Source organism: Argiope bruennichi, chromosome 4, assembly GCF_947563725.1.
Source record: "Argiope bruennichi chromosome 4, qqArgBrue1.1, whole genome shotgun sequence".
Lineage (NCBI taxonomy): Eukaryota > Metazoa > Arthropoda > Arachnida > Araneae > Araneidae > Argiope > Argiope bruennichi.
In genome coordinates, this window is record NC_079154.1 from 26,007,066 (window position 1) to 26,019,097 (window position 12,032).

The following is a 12,032-nucleotide window of genomic DNA, read 5'->3' on the forward strand; positions in this document are numbered from 1 at the left end:
ATAATGAGATATAGATAAAAAAAAATAAAGAAATGCATTTCACAATGAAAAAAATGGTGTAAGACTTCAAAAATAGTACGAGATATTCGATTATCAAAGCTTGAAATTTAAGAATATTTTATTCAAAAAGCCATTAAGACCAAATTACATAAAATTTTTAGTTTAAATTTCTAGAAATCATTAATCCTGTCGAACTCATTGATCTCCTAAAATAGTTAATTGCAAATAAAAAATATTATTGCAGAAAATGTATGAAAAAAAACCCATGAGTGATTAAAAATAATTAAAAATTTAAAACACTACTTTATCTTAATACGATAATTTTTACTGTTTGAATACTATTTGTAAATGGCATGATATGACTTACAACATGTATGACAAGATGATTCAAAACTCTCTACAAGGTAAATTGTTGAACCCAGAATACCAAATTTTTCCATACAGTATCTTCTCGGGAAAAAAAAATAGTAGATTATTTATTAAAAAAAGTTTTTTTTTTTGCATTTTTTATTGGAGTATTTTTTTCTTAAATCTTCGTAAATTATAATTGCGAAAAAAAAATGTATCGTTCAAAATTTAAAAAATTCGTTTTTCAGTTATGTTATTTCCACAGAGAAATAATTCCCTAATTTTAATAAATTAGTAAAACTATTTTTGAGTATGTATAATACTTAAAATAGGTGTAATACTTCCCATTTTCTACTTCCTAGCTTTACTCAATATCCAAAATTTAATTAGGGGTATACCCTTATATAGAATTTACGTGTTATTTACGTGTAGAGAATTTACCTTTCTCGCTGGTTTAAAGTAAATAAAAATCATTCTTAATACAATTTCTAAATTCCACATATTCATTTTACATTTTAATTTGTTTGTTTTTTAATGACAGTAAAATTTGAAATAAAAATAGCAACATAATCGGTAACACAACAGTTGGTTCAATGAATCGTTTTGTTATAATTGTCAAAAGCTATATTTACACATTACGAAAATCATTTCCGCTTACATTTCCTCGGTTCAGAGCGCCAGGTTCAAATCATTTCCACCTCAACAACTTCCTGGACAGCACATCTAAGTAAATATAGCATCCAAATTGGAATTTAAAAATAAAGAAAGAAATTGTCTAAAGATTCCAGTTTGCAAACGAATCTAGAAACATTAAGGCAGATTTAACCGTTTTAAACAGGTTTTTAACACAAAAAAATGAAACAATCGCGATTCGAAAATAATAAACATGGTCATCACGTTTTTTTTAAAACACGTTGTTGCTGATTTGGCTTTTTCGTTGATCTTTAAAAGCAGTAATATACGAATATCGACCTATTTTATCAAACTGTCCAATTAAAAATTCATATAAAACAACGCTTCTGGCATCTTTGTGCAACAACTGGAATTGACATGTCCCACTTTTATAGCATACGAAAATCATACTTCGTTTGCAGCAGCAGACCAAGAACATGTAACTATTGTTGTTGTTTCTAAAGCACTTGCCATGGACAAGCTCGCTGTCAAAGTCAGTGATTTTAAGCGAAGGGAGCGTCTCTTATTTTAGTAGCCCAAACTAGGACCAAGAGTACGTCTCAGCTACTCACGCATCACATTCGCTTGCACAACCCCTTTTTACAGGGGGGGCACATTTACACATCTCACAGATATAACAGATGAAGAACAACCATGCCCGAACCGGGACTCGAACCCAGGACGCCCAGATCACGGGGAAGATGCGCTACCCCTATGTCAAGACGCCGGCACATGTAGCTATAGTAACCTATATAATATTTATATATTAATAAAAATGTTTTGTAAATTTGACAGGCGATATTTTAATATGACTGCGACGACTTGCCCTTTCTAATACTTATGGAGTCTCAAAACAGTGAAATATTGTAAATGCTTGCATTTTTTTTTTCTTTTTCTGTAGTTGTATATGTATCTAAATATTGAAACAAATATATGTTTTAGTGAAAAAAAAATGTTTAAGAAATTTTTAAGGCTTTTTTGAAACAGCAACATAGTCTTGTATAACATTTTTTCTTCTTACTTTTAATTTAGCAGTTATTTTATTTAAAACTAAGTATCCCGATTTTGTTCGATATTGTACCTAATGTTCATCAGTTCCTGTCAGCAAATTTTTAAACTCCACTGGCCATTTGTTCACTGTTGGAACCTTAAACGTTCCATGATGACAATATACATTTGCAAATAGGCCTACTTCAAAGCTCCATAATAAGAACATTGTTTGTTTATATTTCGTATATGTAAATATTATTTCAATTTATCACGTTTAGCCGCCAACAACTAAAATTACAAAAAACAAAAAAAAATGTGTTTTTCGAATTTATGGAGGTCTAAAACGTAGAGATTCAACAAAATCTCGAGTTCGAATATTTTGACGATTGTAATTCTTCCTCAATTTTTCGAATACTGGAAAGTGAAAAAAAAAACCCTAAACTGCAAATTTTAAATGGTATTGGAAAATTCAAAATTTCAGAAGCTAAAATAGGGATACGAAATGCAATTTAACCCTTTCTCGGGCCTTGGCAAGTATGCTTCCCACCAAATTTATCAATCTTTGTGTGAAATTATGTAGGTTGGCATAAGTTCTGACAAATTTATTTAGAAAGACAGAAACTTAGATGCTTCAGTTCTTTATCTCACACAAAATGATGCGTCTTGATTTGTTACTTCATTATTAATTAACCAAATTAATTAATTAATCCAATTAAATTTCTCTAATAAGCTAAATGAATCCCTTTTCTTATTCTAATTCCAAGCCTGAAAATATTTTAACATAATATGACTAGAAAAAAATGGCCCTTTAAAGGATTAAATGCTAAAAAGTATTTTGAGATAGAATTTTCGTTCCGATTAAGATTACTTGTCCTTGTACAGTTTGAGATAAAGCAACTGTAGTGAGCATATATCTCAAAATGCTAATAAATAATCTTTAAAACAGATAAAATTAACTTTTTATTGAAATTTAGACAAAAAAATATATCTATTAAAAATTAGTTATCAAAACTAACATGCAAATTAAATTTTGTTATGTTTTTGAGCAAAAAATAATATTTAAAATAAAGTTTTCAACTAATATATAAAAAGAAATTTTGTATGAATATTGCTTGTTTGATTCACATGTTTAACCCTTCGCATACAATGATGCATCTGATAGGCGCATTGGATTACTGAATTTTTAGTTCTGAATCTATTAAGTAGAGTAACCCCAACTTTTGCATGATTAAAGTTTTAAATCCCATGTAAAAATGATTCTTTCTACGATAACCCATATAAAGGTAGGATTTATTTACCCAATACGAAATTAAGACTGACCTCCGGGTTGTATGTGTCATTATTAGCGAAAGGGTTAATTAAGCTAAATTACAAAAATCAGAAACGCTTCAATATCTCTAATACTTATATTTTATATAAAGACATTCGTGGAACATTTATTATTGTAGGAATTAAAATAAGAATAAATATTCTAAAAATGTGTTTGATCTAATTCAAATGTTAAATAAATTCCTAAATCAAGGATATATTTTGTAAGATGTTGGTAAGGAAACAAAATGTATCGAAAATGATCATATTCTTTTTATAAATTATTCAAAATGTGGGTTCAAGCTCCTTGAGAAATTTCCATTTTTGAAATTTACATGAAATTTAATGCGTCATTTAATGCAATTTAAGTAGGCCAATGCCTCCCAAATCAAGTATTTGAGTAGATCTTATTCCTAAAATAATAGCACATGTCGATGAACTATATCATATTATATAAAATTACACAGCAGTTCTTATTAAATTATGTAAAGATAGTTCATTCTTACTTGCTATACATATTTTCAGAGAGATGATACATTTATGGGTTGTCAACATTTAGTTTTTGATGACAATACAACAAAAATATGTTTTAAGATAAGGAAGTCATATACTGTCTATCTACGTTAAAATAATACTAAATTTAAGTTATGCAGAAGAATACATACTATTGTTTATAATTAAAACTAACAAAAAAATCCTGTCTTGAAGTCAGGTGATAAAAGCTGATTTCTTTTATTTGGGGAAAGTTGCGTTTGGCAGTTAGCTGGTTCACAGGGGATATTGGTTATACTTCTTTCAGTTGAATCGTTTAGATATGATTTCTTACTCATAATTCAGTCAAATTATCAGGTGTTAAAACTGTTATTTTAATTGTCTTATGTATGTTCTATTCATTGTGTGCATGAAAATTACTAATAGACGTCAGTCCTATGTCATCATAGTGCTATTAAAAACGTAATTATAAATTCGTTTGTCTTCCAATATTTGCGATATTGTAGCGTCATTTTTTAATCATTTTGTAAACTACACCGATATTTAACAAAATCCTTCTTCTTTAGTTTTAAACAAAGGAAGAAAATCACACGAATAAATACTTATAAAACAATAAAAACGATTTGAATTTCAGGGCAGCAGTTATCTAAATTTGCCTATTATCAAAATTAGGCAAAAAAAAATGCCAAAATCAAAAAAAACAAAAAAAAAACACGATAATTAAATCGTTATTATTAAAAAAAAATTTAATTTTGAAATGGTGTAAAATTTATTTTTGAGCAATAGTACTTTTTGAAGTTATTCTGAAAAAATGTTAAAATTCACTTTAATTTTTAATTAAAATTTTAAAAAAATCGCTTTGAAATGCACATTTATACTCTCTACTTTATATATATATATATATATTAGAAGTAGTTGCATTTGCGCTCTCTAAATACTATGATGTTTTTCATGTTTCTTTTTTGGTTTTAGTTTGAATAAAAGTTTTGTTTCGTTTTCAAAATATTTCTTACTTTATATATATATATATATATTAATGCTATGTTCTATGTTAATTGCTATAGAAGCAGATCCCTTATCTTTTAAATAAGGAAGGTGAATACTTTGCGTCCCTAATACTAGCGTTTAATTATTCTTTTCTTGGTATTACTAAAGTGGAGAATTTCCAACTAGGTAGTCTAAACAACTGCCTAAAGCCACTCAGATGAAAAGAGGTTAAAAACTTTAATTCAAAAAACTTTATTTTCCTGGTTCCTTTCATCCTTATTGGGTTAAAAAAATACAAATTCCTAGTTGCCTAATAAATTTGTAAAAAAATACAGATTATGTGAGTGATAAAATATTGATAACATCTACACTATTCATTATAATTGACTAAGTTTCTCACATTTATCTAGTTCTTAAAATTAGAACACAGAATGTCTGTTTCAAAAAATATTGTATAGAACCGTAAATGCTGAGCAGCCTGGAAGGCATATGTAAAGACATATATTTTCACAAAGTTAATAAAGTAAAAAAAAATATCCAAAATAAATCATTAATATTTTAAAATGAGCACAAATGTGGAACTAAATTTATCATCATATTAAAGACGGGATCTCATTATATGTTTTCCTAGGGTTACAAAATATGAAAATGTGCCATTAATTATAAACAAAAAAAAAACTTATGATCTGTTCCAAAAATATATCTCCAACTCTTATTTTATGAATGCACCAGTAGTAAATGTTATCCATGTAACTCTAAATGTCTTGTATTATCCGGTAAACTTGTACTTGAACAAACCATATAGACAGACTTCCTCTAAACAGAATTCGTTCAAAATTTGGATGAAATCTACAAATGTGGTGTTAAGTCCATACATTTAATTTCAACCGTCCAATTCAAAGAGTTTCTGAGTTACAATGTTCATAAACAGAAATAATGGCAAAAATGTGTTTTTAGAAATCAGGAAGGTGTGAAATGTGATGATTCATCAAAATCCGGAGTGCAGATATTTTTGACGATTACAGTATTTTCTCTATACTTCATATATGAGAAAGTAAAAAGAATCAAGCAGTAATAGCATTTAATTGGTAACAATTCCTATTTAATCGCAAGTTTTAATGTTTTTAGCATTATTCAGCTAAAGTTCACATAAAACATTTAAATTAAAATATAAATAAAGTAGGTAAAAAGAATAAATTTAGAAAATAAATATCAGACGATAATTACGAAGCGAAAGAACAATGAAATCAAACGCTAATGGCTGCATACAATCCGATCATTTTATTCGAAACATTTTGCAAAAGAATGGCGATGATTCCTACTCTAACCTATTTCTCTTTGACATGAAAGTGAGTTCCAACAATTACAAATTCCATTAATCGTCTTAGAGAAGCTCGCTTGAGCTACAAAGACAAGTTCATTGCAGAAAATTATTCAGAGCTTGACTTTGGCAACACTTAAGTTATCGTTTGGCGAACTGAAATCTGCATTTGGCGACAACTAGAACACCGTTAAGTCGAAAAAAAGAACAAGAAGAAAAGAACTAAACGAATGAAAAAAAGAAGAAAATTTCGAAGTTGAAACAACCAAACCAAGACAGGCTAGCAACCTTAGCAGAAGAGATGGGTCTTTTCCGCCCTGAAGGTAAAAAAGAGGTTTTCCGCTCAGCGAAGTGGATGTGAACTTGACGAAATCTTCGATGGACTTACAGCTCGTCTGGGCTACGATCTTACTTATCCTACACAGTGTTCTGTGCAAGGCGGAAGGCGATGTAACGGAATCAACATTGAAGGTGGGGCCCCCGCCTATACACGGGCCCCCTGAACCAGGTAAGAATTTGCCGATTTTTGCATAATGGAAAGAGATAAATGACCGATAGAAGATGAGTCAATGGCGGATACGACCGTGACTCGGTCAAGGACACAGCAGTGTCTGGAGGGGAAAATGTAAGCTGAGATATTGTTTATGTCTCGCTAATAAATGAGATGTTAATTCATTGTTTATTTCCGTGTTTTGTGATAGATCAGTTCCGTTATTTTGCCTTTGTTTGAATCAAAATTTCATTATATTCTTTTACAATTATTAAATATCTGAAAACGATCTGAAAGAATTTTTTACTTTACAATAGATTGTAGAATTTATGAGTTTTCAAAATAAAAATGGATATGAATTTTAAGACAAATTAAATCATATGTGAATGTTAAGACAAAATTAAATTAATTAACAAATACTCTGTTTTCTTATTTTTTTTTTTTTTTTTGTTATTTATTTATAAAAGGATTCGACCAACTTAAAGCACCTGCAATTTGTAAGCGATTCTGAATTTTATAGTACTTGAAATATAGCTGCTTTTCCTTCTATAGAATTCTATACTTTTGCTTCTATAGAATTCTATGTCTTAGCTTCTATAGAATTTTATGCTTTTGATTCTATAGAATTCTATGCTTGAATTTCTAAGCTTTTATAAAGAATTAATTAATTAAAAATTCATCATCTTCATTTTTTATTGAATAAATATCTTGAAAATAATTTTAAAGAAGATTAAAAATCATTATCTTAAAAATCATTTACTTTTAAGAATCTTTATTTGTATAATGAATTTGTACATTTTCAAAATAAAAATAAAAGTCTCAATTTATTCACATATGAATTTCATAAAGAAATCACATTAAATTAACAAATATTAGCAAAATATTTTTCTTGTAGAAAGAAAATTATTTTAGTGAATAGGCTTCCAAAAAGAATTTCAACCATTTTCAAATACTTTATCTTTACTGTCTATTAAGAATTTTATGTAAACAGTAAATCTAAATTTATAAGCTTTTTTAATGAAAAAATATTGCTTATATATGAATATTACATGGACTTTATAGCATTCATATTTTTTTGTTTTATTTTTAAAATATAATTATTTAAAGGTTTTACTTAATAATCTGTATAACTCTCATTGATTAATATCTATAAATAAAATATTCAGTTGAAATAGACCAAAGCGAATATTTTTTTACAAACTGAGCCTTCTTTAACAGCATCTAATAAAAATATATGCTTTCTAAAGCTCAATCGAAAAAAATATTTTAAACTTTCATTTACTGTACTTCACTGCTTTTCTCATGCTTTGCGTGATCCAATGTGAATTAGAGTGTTAAAAAGAAAAATTACCTTTGCTTTATATATTATGAAAAATTATTATCATTTTCTTTTTTAAAGACAGAAGAATCAGAATTTATTGAGCATGTGTTCAGCTGTGTTAAATGAGTCATCTATTATGGTTTTACTTTCAACTGAAAGATAATTAATAATAAAAGAATAAAATTCTAAGGAATAAATTTTTTGAAAGAATGCCTTTCTTACTGCAGAATATTTATAAAGGAATTTTTAAAAATTAAATTTTTAAAAGTGTTTTCATCGCTTTCTGAGCTTTTAAATTGTTTTTAAAATATGACCGTTTTTGCTTTAAATGTTATAAACTTGCTTTTCATTTGTTTGTAAACTTTTAAACATTTATTGAAGAATAACACCCATTTCTGCGGAAAAAAAAGAATTGACTTAATACGGAATGAAAATTGTCTCTTTTTCAATTTACTCATTCATTTTTGGGAAGAATTATTTTCTAAAACATGATACAATAAAAATTAATCGATTTCATACTATGATTTAAGTAAAAATTCTGCATGAAAGATCATGCTAAATCAAAAAAGAATTTTTAAGTACTTAGGAAATACAACCTTTTTTTTCCTAAGCTGGTAAATGAAATCAATAAAGGCCTTGACTTCAGATGCCATTATATAGTATACAACTGGTGATGGAATCTATAAAATGAATAAACGAACACCAGCTGAATAAATAATAATCAAAATTTATAATCTGAAGTATCTGTAGGAATAATAAAGTTTTTTGCTTGTTTTATTTGTTTTGTCTTCGTTTCTTGATTGCGTTCGTTTCATTCTAAACGCAACGATTTTTATGTTACACAATTTACTCAAAGAACGACAGTTTGTCTGTCTGCCCTTCCATCAATTTCACTGTTTGTCCATCTGCCTCTAAGCAACTCTTTATGATATTAATTCCTTTCCCTTTTTTTTTTTTTTTTTTTTTTAAGAAAAAGAAAAAAACTATTTTCTCATTACATATCAAGAAGTTTTCTGACAGTAAACCAAGCCTAAAATCATTATTATGTTAAAATTACAATCCCTTGCAAAAAAAAAAAAACAAAAAAACAAAAAAAAAAAAAAAAAAAAAAAATCAAATCGAAAGTTCTGAAATTTTATACAACGTATACTTAAAAAAGTTGTTTCATAGTTAGAAATACCCATGCATATGAATAAAGAGATGAATGCAATTAAAACTGATTGAAAGTACCGTTTTTCATATAATTTGTAGTAGGCAGTAGAAACGATCTGATATTCTGAAATATAAAAGAAATTAGTGGTCTCATCATTGGCATAGTAACTAATATGCGATCTAATGTTTAGTATAATCTTTATGTGAAATAACAAGACATATATATCCACTTGTCTTTATTTTGATAAAATAAAGCTAATTTACTAAAAGAACATTAATTAAAAAAATTTGTCGTTACTTCAAATTTGATGCATACCTTTAAAAATTCATGTTAAATATAATTGAGCAGTTTGAGTTAACTGTGTTTTAGAACGTGATTATAACTTTTTCAGATGGAGAACACATTTTAAAATCATTTTGTAAACTCAACATTTCTGTGAATCAAATTAAGTCAGAAAAAACTGAGAGTGAAATGATTCTCTCAGAATACCAGTGAGGTTAAATGCAGATAAAGAAATAAGAACATTAATGTCCTTAATACATTAAAAATTATTTATTAATAGATGATTATTATTATTAATACATGTTGATCCAGGAAAAAAGAAACAATGAAAACATCCTTTAATAACCAGGAAGAATATTATTTCCATTAAAAATTTACGAAAATCGGAAAATACCCCCCCCCCAAAAAAAAGATTTAATTACATAACTTCTGAGCGATTCATATAAAATACATTTGTTAATCATGAATCTGCTATAAATTTAATCATTTCCCTGCAAAAATATTATTGAAGAAACTTTAACAAGCTTTCAACAAATAATAATATTTCTTTAATTTTTAATTTATTTAAATTATTTAAATTTAATTTTTAATTTTTCTAATTTTAATTTAAGTTAATTTATTTTTAATTTTTAATTTTTCTAATTTTAATTTAATTTAATTTTTAATTTTTTTTAATTTTAATTTAATTTAATTTTTAATTTAATTTAATTTTAATTTTTCAAGAATCAATATTATAGAAAAAAAAATGGATATCAAGTCTCTTAAATTGTGGTGTTTGAAAGACATAAGTGGAGCTGAATACTTTTTCAAATGTTTTTTATTCGTCTCACTTGCAGATGGTGATAATATATAAATATGTAAATAAAACTGTATTATTGCAGTTTTCAAACCAGAGAAGAATTATTGCAGATTCCACAGAGAAAATCTGTGGAATATTTAAATAATATAATTGAGGTTTTGCAATAATATACCTAAAATTTTTTGAAATAAAAACGTATAAATTTTATTTTTTTAAACTTTTTTAGTCCTTGCAGACTAATGTTTCTTGCCTTTCAAGGAAACGAATACAAATGCGTGTATGGAATAGTAGCATAACGATATATATATATGAATTTTTGTTTGTACGTATATTTTTCAAACAAATGTACAGTTTTTTTCCGGATCTTGATGCCATTCTGGACATGTTCTTCAAGAAAAGGGAAAATCGAAAAGTTAATTAAAAATTAAGCAAACATTTAGTATTTTTCAGCTATTCTTCCAAAAAATAACTCATGAATATAATTTCTACACTATATTAAAACTCAAAAAAAATATTTTTAATAATACTAATTTCATTTCAGTACGTTTTTTTCTCTGTAATTAAAAACAAAAATTAATTTAATTCAATGCACAATCTATAACAATGTTTTTACTGTTATGATGTAATTTAAATTAATTTTATTGTTTCTTCAAACCAGTCTATCATGGGTATTTTTGCCAGTATTGAAAATATGAAAAAGAAACTGCCTTCTTTAGTCATTAACACTGAATTAAGATTTACGTTTTCACTTTTATTCAAGATATAAACTTTCTAATTTCCATATACCATAATTTTTAATAGATTAATTTCATTAAATTAATGTTTTTCAATCTTACAAAATAAAAAAAATGAAATTTTAAATTAATATATTTCATATTCCATACTTCAAGAGCCAGGAAAGTAAATAATCTGGATGAACAAGCTGTCTACCAAGTATGGCTGCTTTGTAATAAAAGGATTCAATCCGGATACACCAGATGTTGAATCATTGTAGAAGCACGCGTTTGACCCTATGTTATTTAACACTCGTTCTTCACCCTTGTAAAATGAAGAATAATTTTCGTAAAATAACTAAACAAGCTATAGCACGACTTGATCTTAATTTGGATCACTCTTTGTCCTGATGTATCTAAATCTAAGACAGACCTCATTATTTATTTTTAAAGCTTAACATTTGAAATAGTGAATTCCAATTATAGTGAATTATTTCGCCAATGCTTGGAATTTTTTATAGCAAAATCTCTTAGTGGAAATTTTACATTATATTCCAGATCTCTTGTTGCAACGATGTTATGGACATTGGGGCTGTTTTTCAATAGGCGAACCATTCCTATCCATCTACCGACCTGTTAACTTGTTCCCTCTCCATCCGGATGTACTGGATGTGAAATTCTTTTTGAAAACCCGATCCAATCCCGATCTGTTCACGAGGCTAAGGCCAGAAAGCAATGAAAGCTTTGTTCAGCAGAGCTTGGATCCAAAGGAGGAAGTGAAATTCATCGTCCACGGATACCTTGAACACGGCCATCAGAAATGGATCCAGGTAGGATTGTTTTTCTTTATTTTTTGATAAGTCAATTTTATTCAGTTTGCGAATTAATTTTTCAATATTTTTTGCATTTTTTCACACAATTATTTTTTAAAATGAGCATTTATGGAATCTCTTATAAAGAAAATATTAAGTATCAATAATTTTCCAAGGAAGTTAAATTTATCCGGAAGCACGAATGTCACTAACTATGACTTAAGTTTGAAAATTGTCGCATTTTAAAAACGAATCGTTCTAGTAGTCTCTTTTGAGCCAAATAATATGCAAAGAAATTAATTCGGTCAAAATAGGAGACCAATAAAAGGCAAGAAAAATCCTAA

The 12,032-nt window shown here is 27.3% G+C and overlaps 1 protein-coding gene across 1 annotated transcript in view; it reads left to right on the forward strand.

Annotated features, from left to right (window-relative positions):
• The first annotated feature begins 6,376 nt into the window (after window positions 1-6,376).
• LOC129966097 (pancreatic triacylglycerol lipase-like) overlaps window positions 6,377-12,032 on the forward strand; it is a 49,927-nt gene continuing 44,271 nt past the window's right edge. Inside the window, exons 1-2 of the mRNA XM_056080474.1 lie at window positions 6,377-6,626; window positions 11,435-11,706. Coding sequence (XP_055936449.1) covers window positions 6,497-6,626; window positions 11,435-11,706 — 402 coding nt within the window. The 5' untranslated portion in view covers window positions 6,377-6,496. The remainder of the gene's footprint in view (window positions 6,627-11,434; window positions 11,707-12,032) is intronic.